This window comes from Miniopterus schreibersii (assembly GCF_964146895.1).
Source record: "Miniopterus schreibersii genome assembly, chromosome: 2".
NCBI lineage: Eukaryota > Metazoa > Chordata > Mammalia > Chiroptera > Miniopteridae > Miniopterus > Miniopterus schreibersii.
In genome coordinates, this window is record NC_138102.1 from 15,561,864 (window position 1) to 15,583,457 (window position 21,594).

Sequence of the window (21,594 nt, forward strand, 5' to 3'; positions counted from 1 at the left end):
TTCTTTCTTTGTTTCTATGTTTACTCCTCCTTCATTCTTCCTCCCTACCACCCTCTTTCCTGAACATATCAATATAGTAAATATTATAAATGTATCTATTAGAGAAGATAATATTTTGTAGAAGAGAGGTATGGAGTTAATTAAACTGGAAATTAATATTAGAAATCCTTTTTTTTTAAAAAAAGGATTTATCTTCCAAGGATAATGAAGAAGATACATCTTGTATAATTGAAAGTGATGAAGATTTGGAAATGGAGATGCTTAAGGTATGTTTAAAATTATGGAAAATTACTTCCAGTTCTTTCCAAAGGACATTTAATTAGGTAAAATATTACCTAATGATATTGCTATCAATTATGTAACATTAGATTTTGTTTTCCAATGCATAGTTCTTTATATCTTTCTATGGTCTATGAATAATGTTTTAGTCATAGTATACTAATTTTTACAAACTAGAAAACATACTAATATGTTTTCTGTGTTCCCTTTTAGGTCACTTTCTTTTAATCTTTTAATCTTTTAATTTTTTCCTGGAGTGTGAGTTGCGATTCAGCTCTCCACTATTGAAATAGGTTTCTCTCTCATTATTTTTTGTTGCTGTTAATCCTTACCCGGGGATATTTTTTCCATTGATTTTTAGAGAGAGTGGAAGGGAGGGAGGGAGGAAGAGAGGGAGAGAAAGAGAGAAACATTGATGTGAGAGAAACACATTGATTGGTTGCCTCCCACTTGCACCCCTACTTGGGAAGGGACTCAAACCTGCAACCTAGGTACCTGCCCTTGACCGGAAATCGAACCTTCGATCCTTTGGTCCAAAGGCAGACTCTCTTACCATTGAGCCACACTGGCCAGGGCTAGGTTTCTCTTTCTTCCCATTCATGTGCATCCCCTTTTACTTGGAAGTTCTATATTTATACATTCAATATTCTTTTATCTTTCTTTGGTTTTATTTACTATGAATATTTTATATTTATTACATATAGTTTTCTAGTGTTTTAGATTGTTCAGTTTTCTCCTGTTATCAAAATGAAATTGTTATTTTATAATTTGTTTATTTTCCACCTCTTTGCCCAACCTCCAATTTCTTTTTCAGGTCTTGTGAACCAAGGATGGGCAGTGAGAATGAAAAGTCTGAATTTAGCCAAATTAAGTAAAAATAAAAGTGCAGATGTTCACAATTATGCATACTGTTTCTCATTTTTAGGTCCATGTGATTTTTTTTTATTTTTATGAAATGAGATTAAGTTCCTGATTCTTTAGTTTTGAGGCAGAGTAATGGACTGTGATTAGGAATGTGGATTCTGAATTTAGATGTGGGTTCTAATCCCAGCTTCTCTACTTATTAGCTGTGTGACTTTGAGCAAGTTTCTTAGCCTTTTCAATACTCAGTTAACACTTGTAGTGATTATTATTTTTAATATGTTTTTATTGATTTCAGAGAGAGAAAGGGAGAGGGAGAGAGAGTTAGAAACATCAATGATAAGAGTCATTGATGGCTCCCTCTGCACACTCCCTACTGGGGTGTGTGCCCTGACCAGAATCTAACCGTGACCTCCTGGTTCATAGCTTGATTCTCAGCAACTGAGCCAAGCCAGTTGTAATTATTATTTAAGGTGTTACTTTTGAAGAGCTTAGTAGAGCCTGGCATTTTGTAAGTGTTTAATAATTACTAGCTAATAGTAATACTAGAACATAAATGCTCAATCATATTCCTTTATTACTTAACCATTCTCTGAAGAGTGCTGTTGAGGTGTTGCATTTATAGGATACTTGCAGACTTCTATAAACGTATTATATATTGAACCTCTTAGAAGGCAACCTGGATGCTCATGTGAGAGAACTTTATTTTTAAAAATGCTTTTCTAAGTATGTTTGTTATCTTGAATAAACAATCAGGAACAGAACTTTTATTTTCCTTGTCCAGGCCTGAAACGAATACATTTAAAAAAAATTTTTTTTAAGCAAAATTTGTTAAATGGAAGTTTTAATTAAAAGAGAAAATTAGAATTGTGGTTTAGTAATTCTTCCTGTCACTTCTCAGTAAAAAATTTTACAAATGAAACAACTTTGAAATATCCTAGCAGTCTTTAAATAGATAATCTTCATTTAAGAAAGGAAGTCAGAGCTCATGAACTGGGAAGTCACAGTTCGATTCCCTGTCAGGGCACATGCCTGGGTTGCAGACTCGATCCCCGTTAGGGGGCGTGCAGGAGGCAGCCAGTCAGTGACTCCCATCGTTGATGTTTCTATCTCTCTCTCCCTCTCTCTGAAATAAAAATTTAAAAAAATTAAAAAAAGAAAGGAAATCAGAGATTGTCAGACAAAATAAAAACAAAAAACTTTATTTCACATTTGTAATATTTCTTTTCTAAAATTATTTGAATCTTTTTGTTGTTGTTGTCTTGACAACATCAAAAACACATTTATCATTTGCTTATAGTTTAAACCTTATGCTTACTCAAGAAGAATATGAGTGACATGTGACATAGAGAAACTTGTTACAAAAATAACAGCAAAACCGGCATCTGCTTAGGAATTGAAGACACTGAAGTATGGTGAAGAGAAAAAATGTTTTAACTTATCTAAATTCAAAATTTATGATAACTCTCCCTAGGGACAGTTCGCTATATGCTATTAATGACCCCTGTTTATGCTGAAAGTATTCCATCTTCGGCCTTGTGCTTTAGAAACCCTTTTTGAGCACATATTTAAACTGTAGCACACATGTCCTTTTGTAGTATTGCTTGGCTCATCTGCCAGCTTTGAACAAAATTGTAGGCTGTGTTAATAATACTCTTTTTGTGTTCGGTGAAAAAGATATGACACCGTCTCTGGTTCTGCTTTTAAAATTATTTTTAAACTTTCAGTCTTTAGAAAACCTAAATAGTGGCACAGTAGATCCAACTCATTCGGAATGCACAGAAGTGGAAAGAAATTTGGATGTTCCTTCTGAAGAGGACGGAGATGAGGGTGAAATTGTTGAAGAGGAAGATAATGAAGGTTCGCACTGTAGTGGGTTTGAAGGGACTCCCCTCTGATGCCTACCACTGACTTTAACTTAGGGTCCAGTTTTTAAATGGTTTGGAGCTCAAGGATTTCGTGGCATACAGCTGATTAACTCCTATAAACTTGTCATGAAATCCCGTAGTGCTTTGGTTTTCATAAAGCACAGTCTTACTGTTTATAAAAGTAGAGTAATAGAAGTGTTGTGTCATTTGGTGACTGTGGTGATGTGAAACTTTTCATCCTGAATTTTGTATTTTCTCAAACTTATAATAAATTACTGGTAAAGAATCATTAATTATTGATAATAAACATTATTGTAAATGGCATAGGTACATAGTGTCTGTTTTGCAGGAGCTTATTACTTAAAACAAGCAGGACAATGTCAAATAGCAAAATAGACTGATTTTCATGCTTTATATACTTACTATAGTAAAGAATCTACTAAGTGAACCTACTGTTATTTAAGTGTAAGTAGTCACATCTTTTATGTCAAACTATGGGGACTTCTCAAAAGTAGAACTCTCTCTAGAGCTAGATGTCATCAGTGTTACAATGTGGAAATTTAAAGTACATTTTATAGGTGGGAAATATATGAAGATGTTAAAAAAATGTTCCCCCCTTTGCTTTCTTATTAATACATATACGATATGTCCAAATCAATTTACTTTTCTGTTTAGAATTGTTAAAGCTGAGAAGTATAATGAACTTTCATTTGTTTAGAGGTGAATTATTTTGATTCTTTGGTGGTTCTTTCTTGGCCACTCTTGAACCCTTCAACCTGAGCAGAAAATGAAAATCAATTGGGTAAAGTTAACATAACTCCCTTGTGCTATGCAGTTAGAATTTTGGTCAAAGATTTGGTGGAGTGGTAACTAAGATGAAGATTTTATTTTATCTATGGATTTCATTTGTAACTGTAATGTAATTTGTGATTACCGTAAGTTGAAAACGGCTATATTATAAAATTTGGATTGATATATCACTTGCTATGGTTGGGTCTAATGTTGATTTTTAGAAGTTATAGCAAATTCCAAAACATCGTTTTTTTAACAGTGCTGGCAAAGTGTGAACCACAACGAAGTTCTAATCCTTAGAATTAGGTAATTATCAAGGTGTTTCCCTAGAGTCATGATTGGTACCCAGAGGACCCAATTGGAGGGATATAAAAGACAGAAAACAGTAACCTTTGGTTCCTATCACTATATTCTTTACAAGAAGCCAATAAAATAAAACTTTTATTCCCTCTAACTTCTATTTTAACATAAGTACCCATTTTATTTTATTTTAAGACCATTCAATACCAGGACCGAATGCAGAGCAAGTTATTTGCCTCAAGACCTACTTTGGCCATTCCAGTTTTAAGCCGTGAGTGTAATCTCAAATTTTTTTTAAATTTTAAATTTTTATTTTTATTAAGTTTTAGAGAGAGGAAGGGAGAGGGGGAGAGAGAGAGAAACTTCTATGTGAGAGTGAAACATCGGTCAGCTGCCTCCCACATGCCCCCTACTGGGGATCAAACCCGCAACCCAGGCACATGCCTCCTCAGGAAATCGAATTGGTACACTTCCGGGGCATGGGCTGATGCCCAACCAGCTGAGCCAGGACCATAGTCTCAGTTAATTAAATTGCATATTTACTATATTCCTCACAAGGGAAAAAAGCAAATAATCCATCCATTTAACAGTAACAGCACAACTTTACTATAGTTTATATATGTGACACTGTATTTCCTATAAGTGAATACAAAGTTAGTTTGAAGTAATATTTATATAAAATTCATGCCTGTAAATTATTTTTATAAGCAATGAAAAATGGTTTTCCTTACCATAGAGAGTTCTGGGTAGAAACTAGTTTAAATACACTAGTAAATTAATCTTAATTTAATGCTGACTTGTTTTTCATTAAGTAAATATCAAGGAGCCTGTTTTGTCCATCTTATTATCCAAAGCATACTGATGTAACAGAAATTTGTAAGACAGCAGTTTGAAGAACAGTGATAATCTTACTATTTTAAATGTATTTAAATATATTTACATTGAAGGGGGCACATTTACAAATATTAATGTGAGATGTGGAACGAGTAAATTTGAATACAGCTAATAAGAATGTAGATATCTAGACTGGATTTTTTTCTCTTCTGGGAATTTAAAATTTAATCCATGGAAAAATTAATTGTTCTTTTTGATCTAAAATTAATAAATAACAATTTTGTCCTACATACAGAAAAATGCATATAAATGTACAGATCAATGAATTTTCACAAATTAGGTACCCTGTATAAGCACTCAGATAAGGAAGCATAGGTTGTTAGCACATGAGAAGATCACCTTTCCAATTGATTTTTTTCCTCAGTATTTTATTTAAAAAGTGTTTGAAGATATACAGTAAAGTTGAAAGAGTTTTTTTACTTCATAGTAAAAATACCTGTATATTCAACATTTTACTGCACTTGCTTTATCACATATTTATTGATCATCTCTACCCATTCCTTGATCCATCCAGTGTTTAAAATGCATCTCAAGGCAAATGTGGACATCATAACACTTCCCCTAAGAGCTTCAGCATATAAATCATTAACTATATTTCAATATTTATTTATTTATTTTTCTTTTGATATGAAATTTACATACAAGGAAATGGTCAAACTTTAAATGTATGTAGTTACAAATCTTAAGTGCACATGTAACGTATCCATGTAACCTAAATTTAAAGTTCTAGGGTTCGTACGTACGTTTTTATATTGAAGCTCAGAAATGTAAAAGAAATTCTATTGGAGGAAGTGGAGAAGTTAAATGGGTTTCCACTTGTCTCTTGGGTTTCTTCTTAGTAAAACAAAATAGCTTTTTGTGTTTTCACTCTCCAGGGTTCAGTGGAAAGTGATTCATTCTGTATTGGAAGAAAGAAGAGATAATGTTGTTGTCATGGCAACTGGTAAGTTTACTTAAGGAAATAACCTAATCCTTTAAAAATAAAACTTAAAGATTTTTAAATGCCTAATCTTTCATTAAACTCTCAAAATACAAATATAGTATTTCCCCCTTATCCAAGGTTTCACTTTCTGTGGTTTCAGTTACCTACTGTCTGTCATCCATGGTCCGAAAATATTACATGGAAAATTCCAGAAATACACAATGCATAAGTAAAGTGCTCACCATTCTGAGTAGTGGGATGAAATCTTTCACAGTCTCACTCCACTCTGTCCTGTACAGGACGTGAATCATCCTTTTGTCCAGTGTATCCACACTGTAGACGCTCCCTGCCCGTCAGTCACTTAGTAGCTGTCTCTGTTATCAGATCTACTGCCACAGCAGTGCAGTGCTTGTGTTCAAGTAATCTTTGTTTTACTTAATAATGGCCCCAAAGCACAAGAGTAGTGATGCTGGCAATTTGGATATGCCAGAGAGAAGCCATAAAGTGCTGCCTTCAAGTGAGTACATTACAATAAGATATTTTGAGAGAGAGACTGCATTCACATAACTGTATTTCAGTATATTGTTATAATTGTTTTACTTTGTTATTAGTTATTGTTAAAATCTTACTCTGCCTAATTTATAAATTAAACTTTATCATAGGTGTGTATAGGAAAGAAGGTTGTATGTATTGGGTTCTGTACTATCCATGGCTTCAGGCATCCCCTGGAGGTTTTGGAACATACCCCCCATGGATAATGGGGCCAACTGTACAAACACAAACGGTGTAAAATATAGAAGAGAGTGAACTGAGAGTAGATGCTTAAGTTTGTGCATGAATTACCTCTTACGAAGATAGCATATTAGTAAGTGATCCTTCAACTCATTCAGGTGCATTGTAAGGAGAAATCAAAGTACCAAGGCTTTATTTTTATTTCAGTGAGCATTTTATCTTTATTTCAAGGCTATGGAAAGAGCTTGTGCTTCCAGTATCCCCCTGTTTATGTAGGCGGGATCGGCATTGTCATCTCTCCCCTTATTTCTCTGATGGAAGACCAAGTGCTCCAGCTTGAGTAAGTAATGTTTTCTTTGCCACATTGTCACCTTTTTCTTCTCTTCTGTGAAGGAAACATCTGATCTATTATGTATTTTAAAATCTAGTTCCTAGTAACACATTTCTGTAAGTGTTGTTTTACTTTTATAAGTAATAAGTGACATGTTAGTGGAAGAACTTATCTTCTTTCTTGAGTTCTTTGTAATTCAAGGCCACCAGGTGGCCCCAAGAAAAAAATTTTTTAAAGCAAACTTTATGCCACTTTAAATTGCATACCTCAGAATTTTGTTCTCTTTCAGTTACCCTTGCTCTTTAGCTCGGTATGAAGTATATACATTGAAGCCTATATCTTAATTATGAAAACATTTTAGACATCTTTAACTCGAGTTTGCAATCTTTTTGAAAAAACTCACCTTAACCTGCCTTCTAATAGGGCCCTTGAAGGAATTTGTTTATCAAGTTAGTGAATTATAAAAAGAGTGAGGATTACAAAGAAGAGGAATATATTTTTTAAAGAATATTTCTTTATTCCTTCTCGCTTCAGAATGAAGTTGATATTTATAGTGTGTACATGGCTCCAGAATGTGTGTTTTTTTCTTATAGAATGTCCAACATTTCAGCTTGTTTTCTGGGATCAGCACAGTCGCAAAAGGTTCTAAAGGATATTAAATTGTGAGTAATTTATATGATTTCTGATCAGGTTTCTGGGATGTGTGAGAGAATTTTGTATACAAAAAAAATTGTATTTAGTGCATAAACGAAATGTCCATGATGTAAAAATGTACTTTCTTTTTATAGTGTATTTACAGAACTATTAATTTAAAAATCTTTCAAACTGAAAGATTACAATTCTCGACTGTAATGTTGGCATTGTAATCATAGGATTGTAAAACTCTGCTTTTGTAAGAGAACTTGGAGAGTATCTGGTTTTACTACATTTTACAGATGAGGAAACTGAGGCTCAAAGTAAGTTGCCCAAAAAATCACTCACTCAATGAATAAATAGCTGAGCAGGGACTAGATTCTACATTTCTTGCCCAGCTAATCTCATTATGACATAATTCCTTACTAGAATAAAATTGTCAGACACACAGAGAAATATGTGTGTGTGTATATATATATATAACATATATATATATATATATGTAAACTTATGTGTATATTACTACACAAACATACGCACATGTATTTACCGAGTATTGATAACAAATATCATATATGCAAATGCCGAGTAAATGCATATAAGTATGTAACCGAAACCCCTATGAAGATATACAGTATTACTGTCACTCAGAAAGCTCCTTTATGTTCTGTCCCCACTTTTCCTTCATCGTAAAGCAGACCACTGTTCTAATTTTTTCTACCACACTTTTGTTTTGCTTGTTCTAGAACTTCACGTAAATGGAGTCATACAATGGGAACTCTTTTCTGTAAGACTTCTTTCATTCAGCATCATGTCTTGGGATCCTCCATGCATGTATCCGCTTGTTTTTTTAATACCGGAGTGGTATTTAAAAATATTTTTTTATCTTCACCCAAGGATGTGTTTATTGATTTTAGAGAGAAACTTAATGCTGAGTGCTCCCTGATAGGCATTGTCAGTTTTTATGTGGATGGGTTGAAGTGAAATCAAAGAACAGTATATGTGTGTATATGTACATAATATTCATTTAGTTTTTAGTAATTAGCATAATGTATTATTTAAATATTTATCAGGTATTACGGTTTTAAGTTGTAATTCACTAGGTTATTGTTTTCTTTATTGTATTATATTTCCTGTCTTGTTTTATTGTGTTTGTGTTTTTTTTGAGGAAATATAACTGTTTTATTTGTAATGCCCCAATGCTTGAGTTCTTTTTAAACAGCTTTATTGAGACATAATTCACATACTATGCAATTCAGCCATTTAAAATATATAATTCACTGCTTTGTTGTTTGTTTTGTTTTTATAGAGGGAAATACCGGATTGTATACATGACTCCAGAATTCTGTTCAGGTAACTTGTACCTACTTCAGCAACTTGAGGCTGATATTGGTAAGTGATAAAATAGGATCCTTATAAGTATTTATTGAATCAAGTTACTCTTTAAAGTTAAACTTATGGATGAATATTGGATTTCACTTCTGTTAAAGTTTATTTTAAACATTAACTTTTCCAAGAAATCTCTGACTCTCCAAATTGGTGTCTATCCTGTCTTCTCTCACAGAATTCTATAATTCCTTCTGCCATAGAAATTAGGCTCCTGGATTATAATTACCTGTTTATATGTGCTGTCTTTTGCTACATTATAAACTTTTTAAGGAAAAAAAATACCATTCTTATTTATTTATATTTTCCTAGTGCAGTGCCTGGCACATAGTAGGCATTTAAGTGTATTGTTGAATGAGTGTTGAGTCTTAGATTCTAAGAAATTATAATTTTCCTTTATTATATATTTTGAATCTAAATTAAATCAATGTAGTGGTTCTTTACTCTTGTTGTCCAAGAGAATCGCCTTTCAAATTTTTGAAAAATGTAGGATCCTCAACCTTGAAAATTCTGACTTAATGCCTGGACTGGGGCCCTGGCATCTGTAGCTTTTCAGAGGTAATTTTGATGTGTAGTCAAGGTTGGAAACCACAGTACTTTTGATTTTGTGCCACCAGTGAGTATGATTAATTTAAAAAATTAGGTAATAAGTTAGAACTTTTTTCTTAGAAAATTTAAATATAGAATTAGTCAAAAGCTGACACCATTTTTTTAAAAAAATTTTTTGTCTGGTTTTTCCTTTTAAAAAAAAAAAATCTTTATTGATTTCAGAGAGAGGAAGGGAGAGGGAGAGAGAGAGATAGAAACATCAATGATGAGTGAGTCATTGATCGGCTGCCTCCTGCACCCCCCTTGCTGGGGATCGAGCCCACAACCTGGGCATGTGCCCTGACTGGGAATCGAACCACAATCTCCTAGATCCTAGGTCAGTGCTCAACCACTGAGCCATGCCTATCTGGGCTGGTTTTTCCTTCTTGATGGTCAAGCTCAGCTATCCAAGAGTAGCTATCAAGGCTTCTATTGCAAATGCACACATTTCAGACATTCAGTTGAACCAACCAATATTAGTTTTCTAATATTATATAACCTTGTATAATTATATATTAAAATAATTTCACATAGGCAGAGTTTTCAACATTGCAATACCTCATTTAATGGTTACTTGCATGTAACTCTAGGAGAGCAATTAACGTTTTTTCTTACGGTATAATGAAAACACATTTGTGTCTTTTTAGTATGTGTTAAATACTAACAAAAGAATGAGGGGAGAAATTAACATTTGAGTAAATATATTGCCAAAGAGAGCTTCCATCAACTGTTAAAATTCCTTATTGGAATATTATATTTTTGCCTTTAATGGGAAACAAATTTAGTGTGTCTCCTATTAGGTTGTATGAAGTTCTTGTGAATATTTTACTTTAGATTAAGTCTAACTACCTTAGAGACATAAATTGTCTGGATTTATTGTAAAAGCTGGAGTCAGTGTCCATAGTGGTCTGGATGTGTTTTGTTCTATTTTAGCATTTTCTTTGTTACTGTGATGGAGTTAATAATCAGTTTAAGTCTGTGCTTGGATCCTTTGACAGGTAGTTCTAATTCTCTATTTTTATTTTTCATAGTAGATTAAATTATGGACGCTGTAAGCATTGCAGCACAATACTGTGCATATGATAGATGAAAATGCTCATTTTGGTTGACTCTCGGTGTTGAACAAAAGGGGATACATTCTTTTTGAAATATTTTTCTTTGGCTTTTGTTTGCAGGAAATTGTAAAATGCTCTCAAAAGTGAATATACTCAGAATTTTATTTGTACAGTAGTCTGACATTTAGCTAATCAAATTGTAAAGTTTTATGATAAATGTTACATTATTTAAGTAGTATGGATTTATAACAGAAGCAGCAAACATAATTTATATGGAGATTCCTAAAACCAAACACACTTGTAATTGTCATTTAACAAAAGACAATTACAAGCGTGTAATAAAGCTTGAGTGATAGGTATACCTAAACGAAATATCTATAGGACCTGGTCAGACACTTGGACTTGCACATTTAAAATGAAAGTTGGCAAAAGCTTGCCTAGACTTGTTGTGAGGGACAGAGTTCAGCTTCATTAAAAGGTAGTTAGTCAAACCTGTAAGTTAAAAAAAAGTTTATTTTAGAGAGAGGAAGGGAGATAGGGAAGGAGAGAGAGAGAGAGAGAGGAGGAACATCTATGTGAGAGAAAAACATCAATCTGTTGCTACCTGCATGCGCCCCGATGGGGGATCGAACCCACAACCTAGGTATGTGCCTTTACTGGGAATTGAACCCGCCACCTTTCGGTGTACCAGATGACACTTCAACCAACTGAGCCACAGTGGCCAGGGCCAAACCTGTAATTTTAAGGAAGATTTTATTTATTTATTTTATTTTTAAAAAATATACCTTTATTGATTTCAGAGACAGGAAAGGAGAGGGAGAGAGAGAGAGAGAAACATCAGTGCTGAGAGAAAGTCATTGATCAGCTGCCTCCTGAATGTCCCCTACTGGGGATTGAGCCTGAAACCCTGGCATGTGCCCTGACTGGGAATTGAACAGTGATCTCCTGGATTATAGGTCGTTGCTCAACCACTGAGTCACGTGGGCTGGGCTGTATTAGCATTTATGTGAGAGTGATCTAATTTAATCTTCAGAGTAACTAATAAATGTTAGAGACTATTAACTATCATGTTTTAATACTGCCATTTTAGAGGAACTCTGTGTAATATGATATGTGACCAGTCATGGATAGTCACACACTTAATCTCACCAGAAATGTGCTGATTCTCTCTCTTGATGGCTAATCAATGAGATAAAATTAAAAGTATTACCAAAGAGAAATAGAACAGCTCTTTTTTCAGAGTATTATCATTACAGATGGTTCATTAGTGATAGTCTTGAGGACAGGTAATGATAAGTATTTCATTTCTCTGAGGAATGATGATGAAAGCTGAAATCCAGTAAATACGTTGTTTGAATAATATACAAATGTTTCCTTCTTTTATCTGTATACTTTTAATCTCTTTATTTCCCCGCTTCTCAGTAATGATTTTTGGTGTGATCTGATGTTACCTTTGCTGGTGTTTTCATATGAACCAAATAGTCTGATTTTATTATTCTTTGTGTAATAGTGATGTATTCTAAGTGAAGAAGGTGATACTGACTTAGATGAAATTATTCCTTCTTTTCGAACTTTAATTTATTTTCCCCATTTCTTTCTTTCTTTTTTTTATAGGTATTACACTGATTGCCGTGGATGAGGCACACTGTATTTCTGAGTGGGGACATGATTTTAGAGATTCCTTCAGGATGTTGGGCTCCTTGAAGGCAGCGTTCCCGTTGGTAAGCTTCGTCAAGTACCGTGTCTTTGACGCCATCCCCTGGTATTTGCCCCCTCATTCTCTAGGTTCCAGCTACCCTCTTCTCCTTGACTTTTGTCAAACATACCAGCCATGCTCCTGTGTCAGGGCTTTGTTCCCACTCTTTCCTGTCCCTGAATACTTTTCACCCAGGTAATTCACATGGTGTGATCCCTTATTTCTCTCAGATCTTTGCTAAAATATTTCTTATTCATTTAGGCCTCCTAGGCCACCATAGGAAAAATTTCAAATTAACCCTTTCTCCAACATTCAACATTTCTCATATTCCTTTGCTACTTTTTAATAGCACTTATCACTGTTTAACTTACCGTATTTTATTTTGTCTATTGTTTGTGGGTCCCCACTAGAATATTCTTTGTGGGGAGGACTTTTGATGTATTGGCTTATAAACTCTAGAACAGTATATGACATATGACAGGTACTCTGTAAATAAGTGGGTAAATGAATCTGATGAGAAAGCCGAGAATCAGAGAAGTAACTTTCTCACAGGTAGTGAGCAGTAGAGTTGGGCAACAGTTATACACTACGACACTGCTAGTTTCTAAAGCAAACAATTTGAAAGAAATATGAAACTTAGTTTCTGCCCTAAAATAGCTCATAGTCCAGTAAAGGAGTTTAGACTCATACCTAAAAAAAATAGAAGTAATAGTGCCAAACAATAAATGGTATATGGAACAGTACAAATAATATAGAAAGATCAATATTGTTACTAGTACATGTAATAGAGAAAGAAGATATTTGTATGGTGACAGTCACGGGGCCAGTGTACCTTGAGGACTGCTTTCCATTAATTTAGAATGGTTTTAGGTAAGCTTTTGGAAACTAGGAAAATTGCTTCCTATAATCCTTTCCTAGGCCTTTGATTCTAGAAGGATTGTGTTAGAGGAGTTTTAAATATTTATGCAGTTCTTAAACGTGTTTTAGTGTTGAATTAAGTCTATTATTATGTCTGGCTTTGGACTCCATTGGATTATTTTCATTTCTTGAAATGATTCAATATTGCCCAGAACGTTAGTCAAGCAATGGCTGAGAAAATCTTTTTCCCCTAGTGTTTTCATGAATCCTTTTATTAGCTAAGTGGTGAGAAATGCCACCTGGTGGTTGTGTGACTTGCATTTTCCTCACTGTTCTCAGTGTCTTTTTTCCTCCTTCCAATTGCAGTTACACTGGGACAACTGGTATAAACCTGCAGTGCTTCATACATTATTTCAATAAGTTCAAAAATAGCATAGAAATCACTAAACTGTTTGGCACAAGATTCCATTTTGGAGAGAGTCAGACAAAATGAGTCTCAAGAAAGAGAAGCCAGGCAGAAAGCTCTACATCAGTCTAAAAGTTCTATAAAATTCAAATAAGAGGAAATGTGAGATCCACCAGACAAGTCAATTCTTTCCATTGCTTTCTTCTGAGTCCTTTCACAAAGATCAGTGCACAGTACACACTCAATAACTAATTGGAATGAGTGAATGAGGCATGAGAATGTTAACTGACTAGGACCAGCCCGGAGCTGGTCTGCCTCTGGCCCGCTAGTAGTGTGTGGGTTCTTGACTTTGTGCAGGAAAGATTTCATGATCCATGTCCAGGCGATTTTGAGAGTATATTTATTAAAGCTGGGGACAGTGAAACTAAGGAAGAGCTCAGGGTAGAAGAAGCAACAGAAGAGAGCTTAGGCGGTGCTCTGCTTTGGCTCCCTAGAAATGTAATAGGAAAGCAGAGAGACAAGGCAGGGCTGCTGTTAGCTCCCTGGGAAGTAAAAGTCACAGTGAAAGAAGTGAGCCAAGGTGGGGCCTCTTTTACCTCACTGGAAAATTAGAGAAAAAGGGGGCCTTGGAGACAGGTTCAGGGAGTAAACCCAGGACAAGCTGCCGCTGCCCACTGCTCTCCTGATTGCAAGGCTTGTGGGGCCCTTACAGTTTAGGAGAAAGAAAATAAAAAGTTCATGCCCGAAGGGGCATGGGTGCACTCCTGAGAGAAGCCACACTGGCATCCTTTGTCTTGAGCGTTTTATCTCTCTTCTGTGGTTGAGAAACTTAGGGGAGGGTTTCAGCAGAATATTAATCAGCTTTACAGGTACATTTTTAATATGCTGACACATTAAAATGAGCATGTAGGGGAGTTTGGGATTATTCTCTGGTCAGGTTCACTGTTTTACTTTGATCTTGGGTCTGTCTTGCTTTAATTGAGTTTTTGTTATTTGTTCCCCCGACTTCATTGTCCTTGGATTTGGCTGGTACAAGTGGCATTAATTGGGTCTTTGTTCTCTGTCTCCCCAACCAGGGTGATTTAAGCTATTTATTCTCTGGTTAGGGAGAAGAAGCATAAACCATTTGTTCTTAAGTGTCCTTGGTCAGGGAAGATAGGTCTTGCAGTCTGTAAGTTGTTCAAATTGTCCTTGTTAAATTATTTTGTCTCAGTTTCCCCATTCTACTTGCCTAGGAATTTTCCTAACTTCTTACTGTCCTGCCTTAGTATTATGGAGTACAAAGTTAGAATTAGCAACATGACCCAATTTAGAAGCAGATGGAATAGTTATAATTCTCTGAATCTGTAGGTCCAACACCATTGAAGTATATGACTATATCATTCCTAAATTTATAGTCACAAGATTAATTTTTATTTTATTGCTTGTTTTAGCAAAACTTGACACTTATTACCAAGGAAACAAATTTTTGCCAGCTTTTAAAGAATAAGAGTTTTATGAGTTAAGAACTTGATATAGGTAACAGTATAACTTATCATCCATAACAGTTCGCTTTTGACAATTAAGGGGTACAAGCTGTTAATAATTATGTTGTGATGACAGCATAAACTGGGAGTGTTGCAGCAAACCAGGTTGTATGGTCACCTTTCTCATAACCAACCTACATATTATTTTTAAGCTTCATCCTACTTTATAAATTTGAAATGTCATAAATCACAACAAGCTTCTAAGAGAAGAGATTCTATTCATTTCTGAAGTGAAAGTAAATAACTATTGTTTCTTTAATATATTTTATTACTTTATTCCATTCTCTATTTGTGGAAGCAACATTCTTAACTGACTTTCTAGAGTGTTGGAGACAAAAGACTGAATTTATAATGATTTTTTTCACTGTTAGCTGGTCACTTGAATAGGGAGTTCCTAGTGGCAAAGTAGGAATTTTTGTTAGAACAGAATCTAACATCATGTAGCCTTCTCTGTCTCATATTTTGATGAAAAAACCGAGGCCAGGAGAAGTTAGCCCTTGCCAGTCAGTGGCAAATCTGGGAGTAGTGCCTGTGGCTCTGAAGTTTTTGTATGGAATTCTTTTCACTTGTTGCAATAACAGTAATAGCTGAAATTTTTTGAGTGCTTCCTGTGTACTATGCATTATGTTCAGTGCATAAGATGTTTTATCTCATTTGGTCTTCACAATAACTTTATGAGATTGTTGCTATTATTTGAAGCCATTTTATAGATGAAGAAACCAAAGTATAGAGAGTGAAACAAGTAGCTCAAAATCTCACATCTAGTTAGAGGTAAATGTGGTGTATCTAAGAGCTATTTTATGAGGATATTGTTTACTATATTTGTAGCGGGCCAAAAAGAATATTTTAAGAGCCCCGACCAGGTAGCTCAGTTGGTTGGAGCGTCTTCCCAATACAGCAAGATTGCGGGTTCAATCCCAGGTCAGGACACATAGGAATCAACCAATGAAAACCAATGAATGCATAAATAGAGTGGAGCAACAAACCGATATTCCCTTCTCTCTCTAAAAAAAAAGTTGTATTCTTGGATGTAGAACAGCTAATGATTTAGGAACAACTTTAAGACTCAGTTCATTTTTTCTGATTATGAAATAATAGCATAGTGGATTATAACTCCTTATGATAATAGGGACAAAAATGGTAAATCTAGTTTAATGGGAGGTATGTTGTGATCCTACTTTAGAATTTTGGAAAGATTACATATTCATAACTTTTCCTGGTATGTGCCGTGCCTCCTGCTTTGGCTGCTAATACAGTCAAAAAGTCTGTGCTAGGCTGAAAATAGAACCTGACTTGGTTGCTCAAGGAATCAATTAATAATAGATGTTTCATTTTATGCACTTTTCTTATTTATAGTATGCCGTATTTAATTTAGTAAAACTGGAGAGAGGATATTCAGGTCATTGAGAGTTTTGCTTTTAGATCTGAGAAGCCATGAACCAATATATTTAATATCAGAGACAAGAAAAGACCCATTGCTTTGTATATACAATTATATTTTCAGTGAATGAAAGGGTTTATAATTTGAGGATTACAGATTAATAAAAAATAAGGCATAATGATACCCCCATTTATAGCAGCATGATTATAAATACATAAAATAAATGTTAAAAATAGTAAATGGAGAGGTAGATAGCTGGTAAGTAGCCTTAATTTAATAAGACAAGGTAGATTATGTTTTGAAATCGAATGGATTTAGTATATTATTTAAATGATTCCTGATTTTTAAAAAAGTAAATGTATTTTAGAGGCTGAGAAACACATAAGTAGGGATTTTTTTCCTTCTCAAAAAAAGTAACGTGAAAGTTGCATTTTAATCACTGTTTCTCCTGTCATTGTTTTCCAGTCTCTGTAAAAAGGCAGTAGAATTTTTAGGAATTAATGAGCTCTCTCCTTTTCGAAAAATTGTTGTACTTCATTCAGGTTCCAGTAGTTGCTCTTACTGCTACTGCAAGTTCCTCCATCCGGGAAGACATTGTACATTGTTTAAACCTGAAGAATCCGCAGATTACCTGTACTGGTTTTGATAGACCAAACTTGTATTTAGAAGTTGGACGAAAAACAGGAAACATCCTTCAGGATCTGAAGCAATTTCTTGTGCAAAAAACAAGGTGAGGATTTCATGGTTGATAAATTTTGGTAACTGTTTCCTTTTTGAAAAAATTACTATTATTATTTTTTACTATTTCTTTCTAATGTTTATTTAACATCAAATTCTACTTAGCTTTGGTTCAAGATACATAATCAAGATAGTGACTGAGGAAAAGTCAAATTGTGAAGAAATGAATTCTTCTAATATTTTTATACTCCATACTGTTGTATGAGTAGGACATACACTCTTAATAATTGACAAGTAAACAACAGAAACAAATGAGTCTCATATCTGAATTCTATCTAGTTCACTAATTATATGACAAACTTGAGTATTAGGGAATTTTTAAAAGTAATTTTAATAATAAACACTTTTGAGCCTATATCATGTGCCACGTACTACCCTAGGCACTTTATGTGAGTGATCTAGTTGAATCTGTATAACTATTCGGTAAGCTAATATTATTTTCATTTTACTGGTGAAGAAACTGTCACTAGTACTTCTTCCTCCTTATTATGTTTGCAGGCATTTTATATGCTAAGAAGCTTTCAGCCTTATTTCCTGATCTGTCTGCTCAGTGAAAAGCTTAAAATTTTCTAGTCATGAAATGTGTTTTTAGGTCAGTATACATGGAAATAGTCTTTGTTCTACCAATACAAACACAAAATAAATGTAGTCAAGTAGTGTTTAAAGAGCATCGTTAGTGTTTTCCTTTTCAGAAAGGGATAAACAGAAGAGAAGATCCATTCTAGGTTAATGGATAATAACTGTAGTAAGTCTGTAATAACTCTTGGGGGTTATTAAATGGAGGGTTTTGCTACTGGCTCGAGTGTCCTATATTCAGAATAAGACAAGAATGTACTGAATATATTCTGGCTGTTGGTGATCTCTCTGAAGTGATTACTCACTGTACTTCCCTTCCTTTCCATCTTCAGCGGGAACCCTTCTCGTAAAGAAGGCTGTTTAATCTAGGCTAGAGTCTCCTCAGTCCGATCGTTATCTACTCTCCTAATCTTTTGTTTTCTATATTCATGATACATTTAAATTAGATAGCTAAGCCTCCCTCACCTATCTAATTTACGGTTAGGTGAAGATCAGTCCCCCCCAGGAAATGGTTGTGAGGGAATAACAGTCTTTAGTAAACTACTTGGCAAAGTAGTGAGTCATCTTTATTCTTTTGATTTTTCTGCTATACAAGTTCAAATTTTTATGTATTTTCTACATATGTACATTGTTATGTACATTGTTAAAAAATGTAAAAAATGATATGTCATCTTAGTATTAATTTGAACAATATAGATACATATAAATTGAAAAACTCTTCAGTCTTCCCGTCCCATTCCTCAGTTATAATCACCGTTGATATTTTGTCATTCAGGTTTACAAGTTTTTCTGTGTCTGCACTGTACTGATACACACTTGTAGTTTTCAGTGCTGTTAAGTTTATGTAGAAGTAGTTTCACAGTATATCCATTGTTACTGCAGATTTTTCCTTTCATTTAAGTATCTTTGCTATGTTGTGTCCTCTTAAATTAGGGCCTTAATGTATAGGATATTATGATACCCACATTTTGGTCAACAGTTTTTTTCTTAAATGTACTTTAAGTGAGATTTTGTACGTTAAAAATAATTGTAAAAAAAAAAATTTATTTTATCTTATTCCATGAAGTTATCTACTGTGAGTTCTTGATATGGAAGCCCATTTGGTCACTATTAAAAATTGCCTTGAGTAGATTATTCGGTAATACTCTGCAATTACTCACTGATTTCCCCTCCTCTGTTTATGATTTTCATTACTTTACCCTAGTCCTTCTTAAAGGTTTCGTATACTTTTAATTTTTAATGTTTGCTTAGAATTTTATAGTTGAATGCATATAATGATGAACATAGAGTTTTTTCACTATTATACTTTTGCTATAGATTATTAAACTTAAAATTGCATCAAAGGGTATATGTATTAGAAATTAAATAACTTTTTCTATATCTAAAATAGTACACTCTTTTTGTATTCATTAAATCAGCATAAATGAATGTATTTATGGAAATGAATATATTAAGGAATTAAATAAGGTCTATGGAAATCATCATTTACACTTTTAATAAATAAGCACAGGTTTCTAAAACATTTTCTTTTTTAAATTTTATTTATTTATTTATTTTTATTAAATTTATTGGAGTGACAGTAATTAATATGAACATGTAGGTTTCAGGTGTGGGTTTCTATGTTACAAGATTTGTATATTGCACTGTGTGCCCACCACCCAAAGTCATATCTTCTCCCATCACCATATATTAGGACCCCCTTAACCCCACCCTCTTCCCTCTGACAGCCATCACACTGCTGTTTGTGTCCATGAGTTTCAGTTTTATATCTTACATATGAGTGAAATCATATGGTTCTTAGATTTTTCTGACTGACTTATTTCACTTAGCATAATTTTGTCAAGGCCCATCCATGTTGTTGCAAATGGAAGCATTTCACCCTTTCTTATGGCCGAGTAGTATTCCGTCCTGTACATATTCCACACCTTCTTTATCCTGTCTTCTACTGCAGGACACTTTGGTTGTTTCCATGTCTTAGCCACCGTGAATAATGCTGCAATGTACAGAGAGGTGCATATATCTTTGCGAATACATTAAAACAGACTTTGTAAGATGTTTTCTATAAGAGTCATAGTCTCACGATTAGTAGTAAATACTTCTTTGGACTGTAAAAATGATCTTTTAATATTACAAGAAAGCCTTTGTTTTTTCTGTAAACATAGAAATTCAATTTTATGATCGTAAGAGAGAATAAGAATAATGTAATGTAAATTTTATTTACTCTCCTATGTAAATATTTACTTACCTTATGTAAATGAAGATTAATTGTTAAACTGGTGCTTTGTATTTCCAAAAGGGTGGAAATTGCATTTCCAGTAGTTGCTAGGTTTTTATCAAGGCTTCTGTTTAAATAAATAAACTTGTCTCTGGTTTTAACCTTAATTTGAACAAAAACTGACTCAAAGATGTTTGGGGTTTAATATAATTCATTTCCACATTCAGCTTGTCATAATGTTTTAGATTTTTATGTAAAGTATATTATTGTTTTCTGTATGCTTTCTCCTTTAAGTCTTTTACTAAAAGGAAAATTTAATTAAAGTTTAAAATTTAATTAAAATGAAATGAAATTAAAAATTTTTTAAGGAAAATTAAATAAGATGAAATTTAAACTGGTGTGAAGCATGCATATACATATTTGTTTTTATGTTCTTTTTTTTTTTAGTTCTACCTGGGAATTTGAAGGTCCTACTATCATCTATTGTCCTTCCAGGAAAATGACAGAACAAGTGACAGCTGAACTTAGGAAACTGAAGTTATCCTGTGGAGCATACCATGCAGGCATGACTGTTAGGTTAAGGAAGGAGGTTCATCATAAGTTCATGAGAGATGAAATTCAGGTGAAGATCGATCATCATGACACTCTGTTCTTCATAGTGGAAACAGATATTTTCCTATTTATTTACCAAATCTTTATTGAATACTTTCTTTGTATTGAGCATAAAATAGTTCCTCTAATAAAGGGAATCAAAGTATAATGTGGGAGATACATATGTGAACAAACTCTTACACACTAGTATAACTAGCAGCCTGTAGATAGAGCTGAGGTGCACAGAGGAGGGAATGTTAGCTATTTAGGGAGGCTCTGTAATGGGCATGGTCCACCAGGAAGAAGCAATTTGAGTAGAGTCTGAACAAGTGAGTAGAAGTTTGTCAAGTGTGCAAGGCCATTCGGTGAAGAGGGAAAAGGAACTGGTGGTAGAATTCCAGAAGGGAGGGCTCGCATGTGCAAAGCACTGTGATATGAGAGTGCAGGAAATTGTGAACAGTTTGGAGTGGTTGGAGAGAAAGGGAGTGTGGAGTAGGAATGGCTTAGAGTAAAGGTATAAAGGCACGGAGGAACTGTTAGAGACTCAGCAAATTGAGTAGGTTGGTTGGCCAGGTTACAGAGGGCCTTAAGACTTGTAGAGGCAGGCTGAGATTGGTGTGAAGTGCCTCTACGTTGTCCAGACTACTTTAGCCTTATAATATTTTATTTAAATGAAATTTTATCTAGTAGGTAAGACAGGTTAAAGTAGAATAATTCTTATTGAAGTTGATGTGAGTGAGAAAGGGGTCCAAGAGCCTCCTTATCTCTAAGATAGTCCTTGTGGATATCTTATAATCCCCAGAGCTCCACAGAATGGAGTTTGAACACCATCTATTCTGTGTTTTTGAGCAAGATAATGTGGTATTATAGAAACATACGACTGGCAGCACTAAACAGGTTTGGTTTGAAGGAGAAAACTGAAGCGAGGAAGGGTATCGATGAAGCTACTGCGAGGTGCTACAGCTG

At 34.2% G+C, this 21,594-nt stretch overlaps 1 protein-coding gene across 4 annotated transcripts in view; it reads left to right on the top strand.

Annotated features, from left to right (window-relative positions):
- WRN (WRN RecQ like helicase) overlaps positions 1-21,594 on the top strand; it is a 97,970-nt gene that overhangs the window by 37,439 nt on the left and 38,937 nt on the right. For all 4 annotated transcript variants that reach the window (XM_081128246.1, XM_081128247.1, XM_081128248.1 and 1 more), the window contains 10 exons: positions 186-266; positions 2,868-3,000; positions 4,296-4,371; positions 5,870-5,937; positions 6,880-6,988; positions 7,573-7,641; positions 8,922-9,004; positions 12,256-12,362; positions 17,051-17,238; positions 20,485-20,659. In XM_081128246.1, the coding sequence (XP_080984372.1) occupies positions 186-266; positions 2,868-3,000; positions 4,296-4,371; positions 5,870-5,937; positions 6,880-6,988; positions 7,573-7,641; positions 8,922-9,004; positions 12,256-12,362; positions 17,051-17,238; positions 20,485-20,659 (1,089 nt within the window). The remainder of the gene's footprint in view (positions 1-185; positions 267-2,867; positions 3,001-4,295; positions 4,372-5,869; positions 5,938-6,879; positions 6,989-7,572; positions 7,642-8,921; positions 9,005-12,255; positions 12,363-17,050; positions 17,239-20,484; positions 20,660-21,594) is intronic.